A 22267-nucleotide genomic window follows, 5' to 3' on the forward strand; every position below is an offset into this window, starting at 1 on the left:
TCACTTTTTTAATCAGTAAATACAAAATTCAAAAGAATAAAAACTATTTTGGCTCTCTAAATTTTGAAGAATTTCATTATTTTGACATACACACAACATACAGTACTACTATTCAGCTGTAAAAACTTACTCTAAGCATTCCACACACATAACACCAAATATAAATAAAATTCAAAAAGAGAAAATCTAAGAGAATTTTTGCCATGGTTTAAGTTCAAGACATTTTTGCCAGAAAACAGGTTCCTAAAAGTACAACTTGTATGACGATACTTTCATGCACTTTGTAATTTGGTGTTTTCTTTGCTAAAAATGGCTACCTGAATACCGTTAGTACTGAAAATAGCAGACTGAAACCACACTGACTCATTGGTCTTGTAGTATAATATTTCACGTAGAATGTGGTCAGAGTTTTATTACTCTTTCTCTTTAAGGAACCACTACAAATATATTGGACTTTTTACCCTATACGAGGAACTGATGAGGAAAAGAATATAAATAGTCTTTCCCATCTAGGCAAAACAGCACATTAATTCTGAGACAGTATGAATACAACAAAGGAAAATATTCTTAAATTAAGATACAATTTACTTCAGGCTCAAACACAGCAAGCACAGTAATCTTCACGTTACTGGAAGAATTTCACCTTTGTCTGGTACTGATGATTACTGCCATCCAAGCTTGCTCAGCCTCAGACCATAAATTCAGATGATGTTCTGAGAGTCAGAAGTAAGGTAAAACAGAAAATGAAAGGCTCCAGGTAATTCTGGCTACTAGTGATATGCAGAATACACGCATCTATCTTATGGTCATCTGCTGCAGTTTAAAGTTCTCACTGAAGTTTGACTGCGGTTCTCTAAGTGGATCAACAACAGCAAGAAGTTTATTTCTCCACATGGAGTCACCACAGAGTATACAAATTCCTCACCTATCGCAGTCCATCATTAACTGCATTGCTTCAAAACATTCAACCAAGTGGAAGGGGGGAGGCTACATAGATAATATCTGCACCCCACAGCAGCTCTGTTTACAAGTAAGGGACTACTAACTGTAGTGACTCTCGGGTCATTCCACAGACAACTTCTGTAAATGCCAAAGACCCAGTCTTAAACTCTGAAGAGACTGTAACTGTAAGGATACAGCTAGCTGTGAAAATGCCTCTCTTCCCTGGAGAGGATTAAATGAAAATTAAATGAAAATGCTATGGTTGTGCAACAATGAGGTATGAAATTCCTTGGATGTAAAATTGTCTCAGCTGAGAGGTTTGATCCCAGAAATTCCCAAGGGAAATCAAAATGGCAAGAAGATGGATACACTTCCAGCAAGAAAAGGCCTATCTTTCTTCACAAGTCTTCCAGGCAGAGACTGGAAAGAGTTCATCATCATTCCCCATTAAAAAGGGGGAGGGAAATCTAAACAACCCCAGCTGAATCATCAAGACTCAGATAAACAGTAGCGAACATGAGCTCCAGTTGCATACGTGTGCACCAGCTGCCCATTCTGGTTAGTTCATTTGGAATACTGAAGGCATTTGGTCTCTTCGTATCCTGATAGAAGGAACTTCTGATTTCTCATTTGTATTTCAGCCTACTACAAGAGCACTGTTATTCATTCTTCTCCTCAGCTTTACCAGGTGCACCATCAGTAGGAGTAAATCCATGGGTCTTTCACAGGCCCTAGTTCTTCTGATGCACAACACACTGGCCTGCCTTCAAGCCAACTAAATTGCAAAATTTTGTTAAACAGTATAATTTTCACTACCACCTTTATGAAACGTTTTATCTCAACTGGCATGAATACTCCAAATATGCTTGTACAACATACTTAGTTAGCTTTTTTCTAGTTTATAGAATCAAAGTGGTATTTCACTACTTAGTAGCCGGAAATTTGCCTTGGTGTAACCCTGATAGGCAGCTATGAGAACATTAACTCTTTTCCAGTCAAAACCAGTAAAAAACTTTTATAATAATCACATTTTATATCACATTTTATCTCCTGTATTGTGCTAAGGGAACTAGCTGATGAGCAGTATTTTTAGAGAATATTTTCAAAAATGCATGTGTTGTCAGCCATCTTACAACTGGTTGGGAAGAAGTTACAAACCCATCAGACTCCTCAATAGGCATGAAAGGAGTTTTTTGAGGACTTTTGGAACTGAAGTAGTGGGAGATCTGCCAGGTCCGGGGAAGAAACAGAAATAACACAGGCTGCTGGGGAAAGGATTAGAATCTCTCCAGCAAAGAGGTTCTCAGGGAGGTCCTTCACACCTCCATTACTTCTACTGCCCAGTTCCTCAAAGATTTATCTTTTTTAAAGAAGGATCTAAATATCAAATACTGCATTCCCGTATTTAAGTATTGAACTGATTAAGGTTTTGTTCATTCATAGGCTTACAATTTTTTCACAGCCACATGAAGTGAATACCTGGTATATTTGGAACATTGTACAGAAATCACTTCTGTAACTAGAAGAATACATCTTTCAGACTCAGCAATATATTTTTAATCATTTCCATTAATCTACTCTGTGCGATTTTTGTACTCACACTCAGTTACACTGCAAGAAGAGTGTATCTGTCATACTTTCTAGCTTTGAAGAGAACCACTTATCTCAAGCACTTTGCACTATTTTTAGACAGAATAAACAGTCATCTGAAATCACAGTAATTGTAAGATGACTGTGCACTATAAATTAGCTAAGAAAAGATATATGGATTAATATCAAACAAAAAGAACAGTTCTAACAGCAGATTATCATCTTCTTGTTGGGAAAAAAGTCCCAAACCCAAACTGCGTATTTTAAACCATGGAAATCATTCACTTAGCCAGTAGGAAAAGGGAATCTCCAGATGTTAAAATTAAATAGTCACGTAAAGTAAAAATGTCAACATAAAAATATATAAAACAAAAGTATAAAAAAATCTAGGTTTGTATTTCAATAAAACAAAACACGATAAAGAAGAATGCAGTAAATAAATTAGTGGGCACAAGAACATGAAAAATTGTTTAATCCCTACAAAGCTGAATGAAGCATCCCTTTCTCTGAAGAACCACTCTTATCAGGAGGGTGTTTCATGGAGGAGAAAGAGGCAATTGAAGCTAGGAAATGATGGATAGCAATGACCTTTCTATCTGTAAAACACGGGCATATTTTAGGTATTTAATCTTGAGAATTGGATTATTATTAATCAATTATTCATGAAAATTTGAATCTATGGTAGATGTTTTTTGTTTTCTTAAATATCACATAGCTAAGGTCCTGCTTGAGAACTGGAAAGGAGATTAAATCCTCACAAGCAAATAGTGTTTGAGACTGGCATTTTCTTCCTCCTAAACATTCCTTCCCCTGCATAACAGCACACACTGACAATAACCTAGTACCCTCTGTAAAAATTCTGGCTAAATATTCTGAAATCCACCTTTATAGCCTTTTTTTTCTAAGTGGGGGGAAAAAAAAACACCCAACCTTTCTCAAAGCACAAAGCAGGGCATTGTGGTAATGTGGAGCAGCAAAAACTTCTATGGCTTCATTACTATAGCCCTGCTGCGTGTTTTAACCTCGTTCTTCCTCACTTACCAAAGGTGAGTGATAACAGAAGCAGAACATCTCCATTACAGGCCACCATCATACAGTGAAAATAGGCAGAATTTGTCTGCAGATATTAAAAATGCACTGCTGAAGAAGAAGGGAAAGCATTCTAAGGTTCTCTTGAAAAAGAGAACCTCTGCAGACTGAAATGAAATGCAAAATACCTGTGTGTCTGTGAAGGGAAAGGAATAGGTCTCAACATTGCCTTGAAGAATAAACGAGATGAAAAACCTAAGCTTATCCCAGTTTGGGGGAATCACTATGGGAAAGAGACTCTCCCTTACTCAGGTTCAAAACTGAGGATATGGATAGCAACGGCCACCTTGTGAAGAGTAAAGCCAATTTAACACACCTAAAACCACCAACTATTTGGCAGTTCTTCCTGTTCTCAAATACTCCCTTAAAAAATGTACACCCTATTTCTAGTCTAACTGAACTTCCAGACCTTACATCTAGTTCTCCCTTTGCCTGCTACAGTTGAAGAATTGTCTTACCAAATTTCTGTTTGTTGCTGTATCATGCTTCTTAGGAACTCGGCAAGCCCCTCTTTATCCTCCTTGTTAACATTAAACAGATTGAACTCCAGGAGTTTTTCCACAATAAGGCATGTTTTCAACTGCTCCAGTCATTCCTGAGATATTTGTGGTTCTCCCCTGACCCTTCTCCAACTGAACACAGTATTCCAGTAACAGTTATGCAAGTGCATTAACAATTAATACAGAAAGGTAATATAACCATTTGCTTCCTATTTAGCTCTCCCCTGTTTATATTTCAGTATACAGTAACCTTTTGAAGCAGTGGTGCACTGGAAGCTAATATTCCTCTACCGTGACTGTCAAGCTCTTTTCAAAAACGATTAATTCATTGGCTGAAGCTTCCCATAAGATTACCCATTTACCTAGGATATTATGAACATTTTCATATGGGGGGAGAAGGGATGCTCCAAAGGAGGTGGGGAAAAGGCTAATCTGGGGGAAACTCATAATCTAGAGATTAAAAAAAGGGGGCTTGAGAAAAGGACTGCAAAGGCAGGGCAAGGTGAACTGAAAATGTCTTACTGTGGAAAGCAGGGGCAGCATTTTAGTTTATTGATGTTGCCTGGTGTCCTGGTTTCAGCTGGGATAGAGTTAAATTTCTTTGTAGTAGCTAGTATGGGGCTGTGTTTTGGATTTTTGCTGGAAACAGCGGTGATAATGTGGAGATGTTTTAGTTGTTGTTAAGTAGCTCTTACACTGGTCGAGGACTTTTTCAGCTCCCCGTGCTCTGCTGGGTGCACAAGAAGCTGGGAGGGGACACAGCCGGGACAGCTGACCCCAACTGACCAATGGGATATCCCACACCATATGATGTCATGCTCAGCATATACAGCTGGGGAAGAAGAAGGGAGGGGGGACATTTGGAGTGATGGTGTTTGTCTTCCCAAGTAACCGTTACATGTGATGGAGCCCTGCTTTTCTGGAGATGGCTGAGCACCTGCTGCCTGCCCATGGGAAGGAGTGAATGAATTCCATGTTTTGCTTTGCTTCCGCGTGCAGTTTCTGCTTTACCTATTAAACTGTCTTTATCTCAAACCATGAGTTACCTCACTTTTACTCTTACGATTCTCTCCCCCGTCCCACCAGGGAGGAGTGAGCGAGCGGCTGCGTGGTGCTTGGTTGCTGACTGGGGCTAAACCACGACACCTGGTAAACTGAGTTCACAAGTGCAAAAGAGAAATCATACATAGTGAAGTCATTACAGAGTCTCTAACACTGGACTTCATTGTTGGTATGCCAATAAAACTGATTAATCTACTTCCATAGAATAGCAGGATAAACAGCTGCAAACAAGGAAAACCTTGGAAATTAAACACTGGAAATATTTATAAAGTGAAAACTAAGGCTAACACAAATAGAGTATGTATCAGCTGTGGGGGTGGAAAACAATCTGTATGGGAAAAAAAGAAACTGAATCAATCATTAGGATAGTGGTAAATGGTTGTTATGCCTGAGAAAACAGAAGTATGCCCTCTCTAAAAAAATTAAAAGAAATCATTTTAAAATAGACTGTAATGATCAAAACACTGTTTATTTCCAGCCTCAAGCTTCTTTTAATATACAATATTCTGCAAACTTTAGTTTAGTGGGGTAATAGATCAGGTTGAATCACAGCCATTCGGAGGTATCATACTTGTTATGTAAGATGAAATACCTAAGTAATGTTTGTGATAAACAAGCTTCTCTTTGCTCTACTTGTTCTATTTTTCAAACTCTGGTTACAACGTAGATCAAGTTGTAAGATTTCTGCAAACTACAAGAAGTACTTGTAACTGAGTCAAATACTGTTCCTCAATTCTTTTAAGTAGAACAAACTTCCCTACTTACAGCCACAGCCCAAAGAAAAGAAGAAAAAGAAGCTGCTTCAATTTCATCATTTTTGTTTCTTCTATCTAGAAGACCTTAAAGGTTTAAAAAAGCATTAATTTGAAACAGAGAGAGGACTGCATCATAGCAGCTACTCAAACATGTCTCATAATAGAGCCACTACTACACAAAACTCAATAATCATTAAGACTAGGAGTCTCAGAAAGTTCTAGCTTTCACCTAAACTTGCTTTTCACAAAGTCAAAAGTAAAACTACTAGTGACTCCAGGAGGAGCACAGTTATGCATATTGGAGAAGTACATTATACCTCAGAATTGTATCCTATCTTTTTCCCTTTTTCCTTTTACATTTTTAATTTAGCAACAGATAACACTCTCATCACAGAGACATACAACTGTATATAACGGTCAAGTCACTTTGCCAGGGACTTGCACCTTCTGCTGCAATTTCTACTATAATTTGAAAAACATACCTTCTCCTCTCCCACTTCCCCAGTGGGGCGACTACAGTATGCCCTTGCGGTTAATGGCTGAGAGGAAGCACAGCACTACCCTGCTGTCCTTGGCCCTTTCCTCCATAGTTCATGCAGGCTGCTAACTGCTACCAAATAAATCTGCTTTCCCATGGGTCTGGCAATAAGGAAGCCTCTAGGAAGAGGGAATGAGAAGTAGGCCACTCCAAAAGCGGCAGATGTCATATGCACCTTCCCATGTCCTCAACACAAGCACATAGCAATTGCTGGTCCAGGGATAGTTAGGTCTAAAATAATGATCTTTTGGAATTAGGTAAACTCTCAAACTGTGAAGGAAAATTCTTCCTCTTTATAGCCCCCAACAGTTATTTTTAAATTGTTAGATAAATATCTGACATGCTAAATTCAAGTTTTCTTGTAAAGGATCTAGACAACTGTTCAATGCAATAAGGATTTACATATTTCCTGGGATTCATTATTTAGACAAAAGAGTATTAACAAAGGTTTGAAAAGAACTTAAAACGCTAACACAAAGTTCAGGAGAAGTTGGTTGTATAGATAAGGTTTAAAAAGCAAACAAACAAACAAACAAACAAAACTAAAAAAACACAGATAGCTCCAGAGAAAATCACCAGTTATAGCAACAGCAGGTTCAGAGATATGAATTTACCCCACTGTGTATCGCGTAGCACATGTGCAATGTAAAGACAGACTGACCCTGAAGTGTGCGGTCAGACAACGATCTGAGAGACCTGGAGCACCACTCAGCATTTAGTCCATTCGCTTTCTGAATACACCCTATAATTAGAGAACAGTTTCTCATGCTGCCCTTCCCTTGAGTAACTAACCTTCAAGCATTCACAGAATTTTAAAGGAGTATTAGCTCTGGCAGTTAACAGAAATATTTTCGCCTCAGGAAGGTGCAATTGTGGATGATCTTTTGGACAGCATATGATCTTCAATTTAAGACAGAAATATGGGAATAATCTTGCATACCTTTTTGTTTTAAAGCATCCAAGACATACACTAGGAATGTAGACTTGTAAAAACTAATTTAAAAAAAACCCACAAGTCCATAGCACTTAAGGCCTAAAACCTTGTCTTACAGCATTCTTCTAGTTTTGAAAGGACTAGCTACTTTAGGTTTCAAACCTCTGACCAGTACTCAGTGTATCTGGAAGCAACTGCTCTCAGCATAGTTTACTCTGCCTCTTAAATGTATAACCTGTGAAATCAAAGGCAATGACACCTAGCACAGTTGCATACTGCAGTCATGCTGACTAAATATACAGATCCCATTATGAATGATAAGAGAAGAATGTAACATTAAGGCTTTAACATGTAGGTGCTACAGAGGTCTATATTATACTGCACCACTCAAATCACACCTGTCTTTGAACTCGTTGCTTATGCATGCTGACACAAGTCATTCTGGGAAATAAATTCGGTAGGCATGCATTATAGTTGCAACACAATTGCATTTGACACACATTTAACTGAGTCAACAGGCACTATCCCGTTACACTGCGAAAGCAAGCCTAAATGGCAGCAATTTGTTCTGGAAATACTTACTTCTGATGAGGTCACCATCAGTGCAATTTCCCCAGACGGACTGGTCTTGTATCTCTGGTTGTATACTTTGGTTACTGGAAGGCTGTTTTATGTCTTTATCTCCTGCCGCAATATTCTCTTGGTCAGTTTTTTCTAAGTCAAAAGAAATTTTAAGATATTATTTTCTATGGTATTTTTCCTCTATGTAAGCAAAACTCATCTTAGAAAATTAAAAACAAGACAGCATAAAATAGAACTTGTCTTAGCATCTCATGTAGTTTCCTTAGAAATAATTCCTGATAAAGTTTATTTTTAATTTTTCTTGTCCAGATCAAAATAATTCCTCTTTAAGAAAGTCTTTCAGTCATACTGTGTTTAATCATGCAAAATAATATGGACCAGGTTTTGTAACAACAAGTTATGGCTGAGTTTGTTTATATTTAGTTACCTTCCACAAAATGTTCAGATAAAAATATGAATTGCTTTGTCACACAAGAAAAAACATTTTTGACCACGTACATGTAGCTCTGGCATATAAAAGCCACAAAAATTCCACAGAAGTCTCTTCCATTTACAACTGAATGTATAATTAAAGACAAATATTGAAACTTCAAAATTCATTAATACAGAAATTCAGAAAATTTATTATAACACAATTACCTATTTTTCATCCAAAAAAACACCCTTTTAAAAGCCATTCCTGAATAAAAGTCAATGTTTAGCCTATGATGAAAGGACAAATTATTTCTTCTCTCCAAGTATATGCAAGATGCAGGGAAATGTCCATGGTAAGGTTAGCTGAGGGATTCTTAAGTTTATTTCACGAGATAGCAGGTCTTGTTGCTTTGATGATTTCACCAGTTAACACACACACACCTGCATTTGCTCAAACCGAGGTAAGTGACAGCTTTCAAATTCACACACAAAAATCTTTCTGTTCTTGATTGCTACAGGTTTTCCTACCGGCATTCAAGGAAACATTTCCAAATCTGGAATTGCTGTGTTCATTATTCACAGTGACAGATTATCAGTTTATATCTCTTACTCTAGGGATCTGTAGAACACTAAATATTCTCAGTATCGAGCATTTCTGAGTATACGTACATCATTTAATATTTACAGTAAATCTAAACGAGCAACTGTTGAAAAGCCTGTTAGCTCTGTTTATTTGTTTCAAACAAGAATGTTTTTTGAACCACTTATCACAATGTAACAATACCGTATCCTCTAGTAAACCAATGATTCCGGCCCTGAGACACAGAAAAATCACTTACTGCTACTGCGACATATTAAAGGTTAGTTTCTTTATGTAACCAAGAGCAGTTTGATTTTAAATCCTAACTTTCTGCCTTTGTTATCCACCCTATTAAACTGAGGCACTGAACATCACTCAAAATAATATATGCCATATTGTATGTATAGTAGCATGTGCCTTCAAGCACTGCTGCTCCCCTTGTATTAATTTCTACCTCTGAAATGTCTGACCCGGCTACCTCCCTGGTACTTATCTCTCAGCCCTCCCTCCCACCACCATTTCTACAACAACTTGTCAATATTTCCTCAAGCCCACCCGGAGATAAACTGTTTCACTGGGATTGCCATAAAGTTACTGAAGTGATTGGGAAAATATACATTGACTTCAATGAGTTTTGCATCTTGCCCTGATGACTTAATCTCGCCTAGATACTCATCCTATCAAAAAAAAAAACCCACCAGATTTTTTCAACCCCTTTGACAGACATTAGATACAAATTATTTCTACCTGATACCTATCAGATACAAATCCAACTGTATTGAAGGATGATGATTTTGCCGGTGCAGTTAGGTATTATGTTTCAAAAGTGTTTGAAAAGTGCCGTGATATAGACTGAATCAAAAAAAGTAGTATCCTGGAGAGAGCTAGTGTAAAAGCACTCTGCTTTTCACATAGAGTAATCTTAAATGAGCTATTTTAAGAGATTTTGCTCTTAAATTACTTTTCTGCTGTAACAGCACCAAGATTGCAACAATATCTACCCGGCAGTGGTAGTACAAAACTGCAGAATTCGTACAATTTTCCTGTACAGGATACAACTTTGCAGAGCCCTACTATTTCATGTAGTAAACAATGAACAGCTCTAAGGAAACATTAACGTTAATATTGTGGGGACCTGAGTGTTCTAGATTATATTTTTAACCAAGAAATCTGAAGGACAACAAAATACAGTCATCATTATTCACACAGATTTAGTTTTCCTCTCCTTGTTTTCAGTTCAGTATCTTTTCTTGATTTTTATTTTTTTACTATGTAGGTTGTATGTATATTTTTAACGTTTACTTTTCTTATTTTAGCTGGATATGTCAAATGGCCAGTCAAAACTATGTAAACGATATTAACAGTTAACAAGAAAGAGGTTAAAAAAAAACGCAAACAAAAAAAACAATATTGCAGTTGAACCCCAAACAATTTTGACAGGAAGTTTACAACAATTAACATTAATGAGTTTCAGTTCTTTGATCCATTTAATTCACATGAAGACTTCCCCATGAATGCGTATAACAGAGACCTATACCATTAAACATGTATTTGGTGTCTTTCTTTGCACTCCAGAATTACCCACCGGAGCAGCTAATCTCCTGGCAGGTGCTGCTCTGTGGGTGTGGTGGGCTGACGCCGGGCAGCGGCTAAGAACCACACGGCCACTCCTTCCCTCCCCAGCCCCCAGCAGGACAAGAGGAGAGAACAAAAAGGGCACAAGTGAGGAAACTTCTGGGTCAAGATATAGTTTAATAAATGAAGGAAAAAGGAAGAAAAAACAAAACAAGTGATGCAAAGGCAGTCACTCACCACCTCCCACAAGTAGACCAATGCCCAGGCCTGTCTCTAAGCAATGGCTACTTCCCCCAAAACCTCCTCCCCTCAGTTTTTATTGCTGAGTGTGGCATTATATGGCATGGAATATCCCTCTGGTCACCCTGAGCCATCTGTCTGGGTTGTGTCCCCTCCCAGTCCCCTGCCCACCCCCAGCCCACTCGCTGTGGGGGCAGCATGGGAACAGGGTAAACCTTGACACCGCACAAGTGCTGCTCAGCAACAGCCAAACCACTGGTGTGCTGTCAACCTTGTTTTAGTCACAAATCCCAAACACAGCACCACAGGGGCTGCCATGAAGCAAATTAACTCCATTCTAGCCAGACTTAGTACAATGAGGCTTTAGAAAAAGTAGACCTTAACCCACGTTTATTTTCATACATCCCTTCTGATGCATCAGGACACTGAATATAGATAAATACTGGTGTCCCGATTAATTATTTTTTTTGAAGGTGCACTAGGTCTCAGTTTTAGTACAAAGGAAGTTCTTGATTATTCCCTTATAACAAACAGCTGATGATGGGATCATAACTTCTTTTTTTATTCTAGAAGTGCAACTGCAACATACCAACTACACCCAATCACACAGGAAGACAGCCCCAAGAACTTCTTGAGCCCATGTTTTTTGATGCCATTATTTTTGTGTTAGGTGCGTAAGAATAGTGATGAGTAGTTTATGAAAGATAACGTATTTATGAGTCCAGTAAGAATCAATGGAATGACCTTAATCTTCTCTGATGTGCCATGCTAGTGGCAGAGCAGCTTTAATAAAGCCTACAGCTGGTACAAATACTAATGGCTAGATCTGGCCATACACAAGTATGGCTCTTTTCTACTGCATATTCAAATAAATTTGAATAAACTGTTCTAATCAAGCTTAACTAAGAATATTTATGTAATACTTCCGTAGTATTTTAGCTTCTCCTTTCTTTAGTACACTCATGTGACTAGCCTCCAAAACTGACAGCCAAGAAGAAAAAGAGATACTCATCTTAGCAGTTCAAATAATGGAAAGAAAAGACTCACTATGTTCTGAGTCTGGCAGTGCTGAGGTAGAAATCCAATCTCTCTTCAAAACCACAGTAAGTTACTCCAGGTCATGTCACAAAAGCAACATAGTCTTCTTACCTACCATGGTTCAGCCCCCAAACTAGCAACCTGTGTGGCTCTGTACCTCTCCTAGACTAACAGCAGTCCCCAGGCTGAAAAGCTTCTAGCCAAAAGCCCTGTGGACGTGACACCCACACAGAGCACCCTGTGATTTATCCTGAAGGCAAGCATGGGCACAAACTATTTGTGTAGAGGTTAATGCAACTTTAAGGTTTAAATAAGGGAGAGAAACAACATGCTGGCAAAGTATATACTTGAGATGGTTAACAGCCCAAATCATATCTGTATTACAGACAACTGGTAAGCCACTTCTAGTGAAAAAAATTATAATTTTAATCACTTCTCAATATTACTGTTTCATTAAATAAGTGAACAAAGTTAACTCCTAATTTTTTGTAATTTGGGATTATTAAAGTATATATAAATCACTTTTATAGTACATAAATTCATTTTACCACAAACTTGTTATATTTATTTTTAAAATTACACAGCAATACATGCATTTCATAGCATCAAAACTTGTTTTCAGCATTGAGACTACTGTAATGTTGATTGTTAACTCCTGTTTTATTTTGGAATATGTGCCTCTGGTTACATTTCTTTGTATCATGACAAATACATTTTACAAGACTCCACCAAGAGAATAGTGTCAGCAGTCTGAGTCAGCAAGAAGGCTACTATTACAACAGCCCTATCAAAAAGAAAATGTAACAAATAGCCAGAATTGTCAAGAAAGACTTATGTATAGTTAGGCAAGAATAGTATACAAGGGAATCTCTTCAGATCCTTTCCAATCCTGTCTTCTATGCCTTTATAAAGGTGCTAGGATATCAATCAAACTAATTCCTAAAAATTTCTTCACCCCAGTGAAGTATCCCTATTTTCAGAGCTATATTTATTCTATCGTCCTCTATGATAACATAGAGTGGACATTGAATTAATACACAAAACTGATACAAAATGCAAAAAAGACAGGTACTGGATGTGCATTTGCAGGACACACCTCAAAGAGCTTGTCTTTGACAGATAACCAACTCTCCTTCTCCAAGTGCTTGTCCATTGGTACATTCGCACTCCAGCTGTCCACAGGCGCCCTGCTACATCTCAAGTTTACTCAGAAATGGGTCTCGGTGTGTTCACATGTGACATCACACCTTAATGCACCAGTAACTACGTAATAGTCTCTGAACCCGCAAAAAAAAATGAAAACAAGTGCCCACATTAAGTGGGCTGTATGTCCTCAGAGCGTGATTGCCAGCTGATTTCTATTCATTAGATGACACATAAGCCTATATACTGACTCAGCCATCTCTTCCAAGCATGTGAACTATAAAGTGCTTGACTAGCAACATGACAAACTGGTCTTGAGAAACAGGTTTAGAGTTTGTCTATTGACATAGGGACACTGTGGATGTAAAAGGAGTTTAAAATCCTGTTGCTGCAACAATCGTAGCCTTTGTTGCTACGATGCATTCATTTTCTGTTCACCAGCAATGTGGTAGACAGCACCAAATAACAAGTAAAGCAAAATCAACTGCTGGAAAAAGCTTCTGGAAACCTTAGTGCATCCCCCTCATCAAGGGACAAGCAAATGGACTGGCACATTGGAGTCATTGTGACCTCCAAAAATGCAGAGTCAGGAACAGTCCAACAGATTTACTGTTTAGGGGCAGAGAATGATGGAAGCACAGAGCAAAGCTTACTTAGTCACCTAAATTTGACTCAGCTGCTGGGATGTAGACATAAACCCTCAGAAGGCCTGAGTTGTCCCTGAACAAGCAGACACAGATTTAAGCATACATATGCAAAGCTCCAACCATCCCAAATGGAATTTTGCCCTTCAAAGCGAAGAGAAGTTACAAAAAAGAAAAAAAAAAAAACAACCCAAACACAAAAGTAGATCTATGAGGAACCAAAAAGCTGAAGAATGTTTCCAAAAGGAAAGATAACAAAACAGTTCTCTGTCCCAAGCCTACAGCAGTTGGGAGGGATTGAAGAGCATGTGGCAAACACTGCATTTCTAGCACTTCCTTTGTTCGTTAATATCCTCGCTGGCAAGGAACCACTGAGGATGCTATTTCCTACCGAAAATTCCACTGTTCACAACAATAACACAAAGGAACCGCAATAATACCAGGTTTCACAATGCAACCATTAACAGCAACACCCACCACCTACTTCATGAAATGCCTAAAACTTTTAGGCATTTTACATAACAAGTACATTCAACTGCCCTATTCGTGTAACATAATGCCTACTCCAGTTTATGATTTGCCTGAAAAGATCTCATTGTATTAATGACTGGTTGTACAATCTAATTATTATTGATAATCCACAAATTATGGAGTTGGAAGCCTCTATTTAGAGGTTTGATTGTTTTAAAACTAAAATAACTAATTTGTTTTCATTTTATTTCAGTAGCGTTCACTTAAATGTCTCATTGCTACTTTCAACAGCCTAAAAAATGCCACTGAAAAAAATCAGTCGCTTAAAATTAGAGCAATTCAACTGAACTTCTTGGAAAGCTCTTACACAGAATTTTCCAGGTGGAAGCTATGGAACAACTATGAATGTACTACAAGTTTGACAGCCCTGGACAAATTTCAGTCATGATAAATTAAAAACTAATAGCAACATGCAAATAGGTACACTGCAATATTAAAAGCATTAAAAAGTTCAAATACATAAGTGACAACTTCTTTTCACAAATAATCACACTAATTGTCATGAGGTCAGTTATAAATTTATGTCATTCATCCAACGATGAACAAAACTAGTTTCACGTAAGTGCTAAGCAATACTCAGTGGCTATGGCTGCATTAGCAACAGCATGGGCCAACAGAAGTGGGCCTGTACAGTGAAGGAGTTGATTTGAAGGACACATTCCATGTTATACATGTTCCAGGGACTTTCTAGTTTGGACTAGCTCTCAGATTTAATCTCAAAGAGTGAAGGTATTAGTGGCTGGAGTGCATTAGGCACATTCCTGCAGTGCATCTTTCAGATTATTTTGCCCAAAGGGAATCCATCCAGGTCACTCCCCAGGATCACCCCACAATCCACACCAAAGTGGGGGCGAACAGGAGGTTCACTTCAAAACTGCATTGCTGATCCAAATGAAAACGCTACCATAACACACCCATCGCTGGGTGCTACTTATTAGGAAAAAAAACAAATGTTTAAAACAAAGCCTAACTTCTGAGGCCCTGGGATGGAATTTGAAAAGAATTATTCTAATATAAAATTAGCCTATGAGATGGCACAAAAGTATTTCAAATTTGATGCAAGACCTTTATAGTTAACTCTGTGAAATACAAGTCTATCACACCCATGTGGACATGAGTCACTTTACTGGAACAGCATGCACGTGAAACTGAAAGCAGGAGTATATTATTATGACAAACTAGAGTTAGACACTTTTGAAAGTTTTAGCTATTTTAGTCAGTAACGTTCAATAAATGCCTCAGTACTGACAGACAGCAACGAAACAAATTAACACGGGTTCACTCAGCTCCTGTCAGATTGCAAGTAGGAACACAAATATAGAGAAGTATTTGGTATGTTTGAGCAATCTGAGTGCACTGGTTAACCGTTAAAATAAAAATCCATTACTCATAACACTGAGGAACTGCCGGTAAAGTGCAATAATTACAGTGATAGTAATCATCATTGCCTCAAGAATGTCCAAACATTCCCTGCAGTAAGTCCTCTGTCACCCCATCCCATCTAGGTAGCACGTTCCTGTAGCGCTCCTCATCATGAAAACAGTTAACCACAGAAAAGATTGAGAGATTTGAATCACAGTCTTGAAAAGGAGCACATGCTTTTTGCACTTTTCTGAATGGAAGTGTTAGTTGCTGAACATGGTTTCTTCAGACACCAGATCAGAACTGCATCTCCATCCAGCAACAGTGACATGATTTGCACCAGAGAGAACAGTCGCTTACAGAACTTGACCCTTAATATTTCTACTAGACTTCTCCATCCTCCTCCCTCACTTCATTAAAAAAGAATAAATTCTAGTGGATTTCCATCATCTAAAGAGTTACTAGTAAGTTCTTATAGTTGAAGTGCAATTATCAGTCTCAATTTCATAATAGTTTTTTTATTATTATTTATTTCTACACTGAGACAGCGAAATATTATTCACTTGTTATTCTAAGTTACATTTAGTCACCAACACACAAAGGTAAAAGCATTCCAAATACTTTATAGATGATAGTCCTAAGTTTTCTAAAGTGTGGCCTGATTCTCTAAATGTAGTTCCATGTTCATTGAATTTCTCTCTTGCATCCCATGGTTTACTGAAATGCAGAGGATTTAATGAAAAGTCTACCCATAGCCCATAGTCCAGGCAATAATTACAACATAACCTCTAAAATATGAAACATTTTCCTTAAAGCAGAGAGGCTAACAGTCACTAGTTGTCCCACTCCTTGCTTAGGGACGTTATTTCAGGACCTACCAGTGGAGAAAATACTTGATCACAGCCAAACTGAAGTGGTCTGAGCATAGATATGACACTAGTCACAGACTACATTACACAGCACATAGGTAGTAGTAGTCATCATTTGATTCCAAGGCCTGTGGAGCTACAGGAGAAGAGAGATGGCAAGACTGGGATCTTGAACAAGGGTGCACGAGTAGAGGTACACGTTTGGAAGGATGTGGCAAAAATTACCTAGAGGTTTGCCGAAATTAGGTTAAACCTCTCATCATGTAGCCCATACCTTAGAGCAGCAGACTCCGTTGGCACAGATAATGGTTTAAAGTCTGAAGCTGAGTGTTGATATTGCCACAAAAAAAAAGATGCTATGATTTCATTTGCTCTCTCTCACAGCTCGCTAATTGTGGAAGGGCACAGTTCAATAACCTCACTAATATTTATGCATTAATTCAGCAATGAACTAACAAGGAAGAACAGTGACAGAGCAGATGTTGAGAGAGCATGTTGGTTAAAGTGCTCACAAAAACTCTTTTGAGTTGCGAAAGCCAGAGCATGCCACATCTGTAGGCCAAACTGTGTCTCAACCCACATCCACAGATGATGTGTATCCCTGCGATCTACCTAAGCCTTATAACTTTTGTCTGGCTTTTAATTAGATTGTGGGATAGCTATCTGTTGAATATTTAAAATGCAACTGAAGTCTCTTTTCCTTTCATGGAAAAATACAATTCAGCTTCAGCATCTGAATGTATACAATAGCAAGCAAAAGGAGCAAAAGGATTTTTTCATTATGCCTCACAGAGCTAGAGAAGTTTTTTTCTCTAGGATATAAGATATCTAGACCAGTTAAACAAATGTAGAGAGCATAGTAAAGTGTGCTCTTACCAATCAAAAATTCTTTCTCTCTAGAATGCACTGAATACTTCACTATACATAAAACATAAGCCACCTTTTTCTGATTAAGAAATCTTTACTCCTATGTGGACACAGATTTCAACTATCTCCCTGTAAATATATGGAGTCATCACATAAATATGATGAGGTGAGTCTAAGTAAAGTAGTAATTATTTCAAATTATTGCAGATTTTTCCAAATACCTCTAGCCTATTTCCAGAAATAATATGAATTCCAACCACAGCTTTAAAAATTATCGCCAAATTCTAGAGAAGTCAGTGCTCTTTTGGATGTCCTGGGGGTAGTATAGAAAGAGAAGGGGGTGTTGAAAGTCCCAGGCATATTATCTTAGATCTTCAGTCCTGGAATATCTGGACTACCTTACCCTGTAACCACACACTGCAAAGCTGACAACAGAAATGCTGGAATATAGACTGGAAATGTTATGAACTCACCTCTTCCTCTTTCCACCCCCATTTCCCCAACAGACTTAGGCTAGAAAAAAGCAACAAATATCCACAGTTATCCTTAAATCTAAGTTCATTAGAATAAAAATTGTGTGTTTGAATGCTGAATTCTGAAAAAAAAAAAACAGCTTTGTCTTTCTGTTAACTATATATATGCTTTAAAATTGAGCATGTGCCTTGAAAGGTGTGGCCAGTGAGCAAACCTGAACCAATATATTACACTTGGTTTTACCTCACTGATCCCTAAGAAAGTAACTTTATAATCCTCCACCTCAACAGCTGTGAGCTGTCATTGTGTCATTCAGATTTTCTGCACATAACTTGTCCATGGATGGATCAGTATTTGTTTCCTTACTTTTCATAAAAAGAAGAGCATGAATTGAAAATCTTACAAAATGCAATCAGGTAAGACTTTATTTCATAGTGAAAACTCAATTTAAAGTGGCACTGTAAGAATGAGACCACTTTCCAGGCTAGTTAGTTCACTGACTTACAACTTCAGTAACTGCAACGTATGGCCTACATGCAGAATTTAACCAGTATGGCCACTTGATCACATGATAAATAAAATCAACACGTTGAAAATAAATATGTATCACAGACACTGACAGTTCTGGCAAAAAAAAAAGATTCTACCAGTGCAGTTCTGCACGCTTGCTCTTCTGTATCTAATATTTTTTTATTATTATTTTTTACTGTTTAGAAGTTATGAGTCATTCTCTAGGACAAAAAAAAAACAACCAACAATAAGATAAGTATAAGCCAATTTCATATGTTACCCTGCCAGAACATTTTTCACTTAGCTACGGATGCTTTCTGGTTTCTCAAATGAGTCTTCAGCTTTGATTTCACACAGCTATTGATTTTCCAAGTTACAAAACCAAGACTGCATCTTTAATCCACAGTTGCACAACTGTGTTACCAGGCTCTGCTCCAGTTAACCACTTATGAATAAAGTTACAGTTTTTGAACAAGCTTATTTTTCTGTTCTTCAGAGACTTTTTAAACTCCTGTCAGAATTCTGGGAAACAAAGCTGTAGCTGCAAATGAAAAAAAAAAAATTAAGTCTCACCTTCACAGACCAGGACTCAAGAGGCAAAACATATTTCCCTATTTTGAGGATAACCTACAACACACCTTGTCAAACTTCCCTAGGTGAAGGTGACCAGAATACCAGTGTATTTTGTGCAAATGCAAATAAGACGTAACTTAAAGAATTTATCTTTAAGATGAATGTACTTTTAAACAACCTTTTGAACAGCAGACACGAAACAAGTTAATACTCTCAGAAACTGGTTTTAGCTGCAACATCACAGAATACTCTAAGAAAAAAGAGCTAAGTGACCTCCAACCTGAAAAACCCTCGTGCTCCTGGATCAACTTTCTCAGTTTACTGCAACACCTGAAAAGAGAGCGTTACAGGGAAGAGCTCTAAACACAAACACAACGCTGAGAAACAAGAAACAGATTTTTAATGACCGGCATCTGCCTCTGAATGACTGCAGTTTTTCAAGCACTGAGATCCGGTGCTGACATCAGTGCATCTTTTTTTTTTTCTTTTTCTTCTTTTTTTTTTTTTTTTTGTTTTTGTTTTCATTTTCTACATAGGAATTTCTGGTTAAAACAATAAAGAGGTGGAAATGAAAGCGTTACAGAGTTACACCAAGGAGGGGAGGTCGGGGGGAGGGGAAAGAGAAGAGGGGTTAAAACCCACAAAACAAATCAGTAAACGTATCATTCAAATAGAAGGCGCAACAATTACAGAGAAACTTTAAAGCAACTTACCTCGAGGGAGAGAGATCAAAGAGCTGTTTTCAGTCGGAGCTTGCTCTGGCCCTTCAGGCCCCGGAGGAAGAGGTTCTCCCACTTGGGACATCTGCCAGCTCTCTCACCGAGTAATAAAGAGCCTGCACCCCCCTCCAACAAAACTAACACGCGACCCTGAAGGAACAAGCAAATGAAAGGGCTCGTTAATGTATTTTATGCAGAAAACTCACGGCTCGAGGGCGAGGGATTGAGGGACACCAATGAAGCGGCGGCAACTTTGCGGCGCGGCGGCAGCGGGCGCGCCGCCCGCCCCCCGTGGCGAGCACCCGCGGGGCCGGGGGGCGGCGGCCGCGGGGCGGGGGCGCCGGGGGGGGCGCGCCGGGGGCCCGGTGGGGGGGGGGGGCCCGTCCGCCGCGGCGGAGCCGGCCGGCAGCGCGGCGCGCCCTACCTCCGCATTTCCTCCCGCTCCGCCGCGGCGTCCGGCCCTCCTCCGCGCCCCGGCGGCGGCGGCGGGAACCTCCGCGCCGCTCCCCGCGCCGCTCCCGCTCCCCGCCGCTCCCGCCGCCCCCCGCCGCCCCCGGCCTTCTCTCCGGGCAGGGGCGCGCACACACCGGCGCTCACACCCGCTGCCCCCCCCCGCCGCCACGGTCACTCCTTCTCCATCATTTCCGGACAATGAAACATCCCACTGCCGCTGGCCGCGGCTGCGGGCGGCGGTTGTGCAGGTCCTGCCGCCCGCCAGCGACGGGCCGCCCGCCTGGGCTCCGCTGGGCTCTGCGGGGCTGGGCTGGGCTCCGCGGGGCCGGCGCGGGGGTGGGTGGGGGTGCCCCCTGCCCCCAACCGGGCCTCCAGCCACGGAAATTCCCCCAAGAGCCCGAAACTCGTTAAGCAGAAATAGGGAAGCAGGGGAGGGGAAAAAAAAAAAAAAAAAAAAAAAAAAAAGAAATCTGAAAGGGAGGCTTTCATGCCTGGACAGGGTTTGCAGCTGTAGCGCTTGGCAGCGGCGCGGGGCCACTTTCAATGGTGCAACCGCTGGCTCAGAAGTTGCTCGCTCCCGTTGTTGTTCGCCTTCAACCAGTTGCGCCTCTGAAGGCGGGCGGGCAGCACGTGAGCGCCGCGGGCCCCCGCGCCGGTCCCCCCGCTCTTTCCACCCCTCTCGAGGGTCGGTGCTGACAAAACCTAGCCCTGTCGTGTACCTCAACTGGTAACACACGCGTTTGTCCAGAAAAAAAGGACTTGAAAGCGGGCTTGCAAAAATATTCGAAGGAACACGAAGGGTAGAATAAGCAATTTTTGAAAAGTTAAACCCTAGAGAGCAAACTGCTTCCTCCACTGTCACCTGCCAAGCGGTGCTACCTCTGCTTTCTCTATATAGGAAACACATTTCTCTTCCATGGAACAGATCGATTTGAGCGTCAACCTCACACTCTCTTCTTACCCACACCATGGAGTACTGCAATTCTTGCTCACATGTGCTGGTGTCCATAAGCTACATGCTTTACCTTGCTTACGCGATCACAGTATATCACACCTTTCTCTATCAAAGCGTGTCCGTGTTTAAACTCTAATTTCTTTAAAACTTGGTTTAGTAAATATACTTTACCAGTATGTCTCATTACAGTGTACAGCCAGGTGTTTTTTTTGGAAACAAAATTAGGAAGACAAAAAAGCCAAGTTACAGACCACCTACATACTAACATAAGAGACTGTAAGTGACGGATATTTATTTTCGTATCGTAAGTGCTAAGGAATATGCTCAAGGATTGAAAGTTCTTGCAAACCGGCCAGGATAGAGCATTAGTAGCTGAGTAGGAGCCAGTTCTGTGTGAGACTCCACACACTTCAGGGCCTCCTCTTATTTCAGAAGTCATCAATAAATTTGCACCACTGTATAGCTTTATTATTGGTTATTATTGGTGCAAAAGACAACAGTGTGATTGAAGATGCATAGACTTTCCTCTGAGAATACAATAATTTTTAAGTATTTCAGTAACCTAAGATGTTCTTTGGTACAACATAACCTTTCTTTAAACTTTTTCATGACAAAATGGAAAAAAATGTTCTATGTGGGGAAGAAGCTTTGTAAAAAAAATCCATTTTGGCACACAGAATTGTTATCATACCACATAATAATAATAATATTGGTCTCAATATCTACACTTTTCATCTACGAAAACATTGCATCATTTTCCATAGTTCCTTCTCTCCTTGCTGTCCTGGGGGCAGAGTGATTGAGACATAAGGTAGAATGACTTACCTCAAACTCCCAAGTGAGTCAGTAGCAGAAGAGAGGTTATGACTCATACTCAACGTACAAGCTTGTGTTTTTCCCTCTGAAACTGGAAACATAGCAGAGAACAGTGGGAGGAGCAATAATTTAGCCAACCACACCCTGCCTTCAAAATATTTCATTGGATAATAAATGCCTATGAAGCGCAGATACCGTCCAGGGTTGGTGTTTGGTGGGTTTTTTTAACCTTATCTGTGAAACCCACATGGTGAACTCCATGGCGTTCAGAGCTCACCCTGCCTAGGTTCAACTGTGTAGCAGCCTACGTAGAGTTTAAAGTAAGTAAATGAATGGAAGAGTATTTTCAACTGATATTGCCATATTGCAACTGACGCAGTGGGAGATAACTGTAAGCAAAATCAAATTTAAAAAAGGTAAAAGAATTCAATGTACAAAAACCACAATTCACTGAAATAGCACATCAAAAATATTGTGCAACACATAACACATTACATACCAAAGACTGTCGT

General features: G+C 39.6%; 1 protein-coding gene across 5 annotated transcripts in view; it reads right to left on the reverse strand.

The window, feature by feature from the left end:
• MDFIC (MyoD family inhibitor domain containing) overlaps positions 1 to 21847 on the reverse strand; it is a 53394-nt gene extending 31547 nt beyond the window's left edge. The window contains exons 1-3 of one of the 5 annotated variants that reach the window (XM_064447144.1): positions 21765 to 21847; positions 19526 to 19681; positions 7993 to 8124 (exon numbers count right to left, since the gene is read on the reverse strand). In XM_064447144.1, the coding sequence (XP_064303214.1) occupies positions 7993 to 8124; positions 19526 to 19616 (223 nt within the window). In that variant the 5' untranslated portion in view covers positions 19617 to 19681; positions 21765 to 21847. Of the gene's footprint in view, positions 1 to 7992; positions 8125 to 19219; positions 19355 to 19525; positions 19851 to 19955; positions 20084 to 20118; positions 20213 to 20475; positions 20607 to 21764 lie in introns of those variants that run through there. The other 4 variants (XM_064447151.1, XM_064447137.1, XM_064447128.1 and 1 more) reach the window with 4 other exon arrangements.
• Between the last annotated feature and the right edge of the window lie 420 nt (positions 21848 to 22267).

The sequence above is a fragment of the Phalacrocorax carbo genome, chromosome 1 (genome assembly GCF_963921805.1).
Source record: "Phalacrocorax carbo chromosome 1, bPhaCar2.1, whole genome shotgun sequence".
NCBI classification, from domain to species: Eukaryota; Metazoa; Chordata; class Aves; order Suliformes; family Phalacrocoracidae; genus Phalacrocorax; species Phalacrocorax carbo.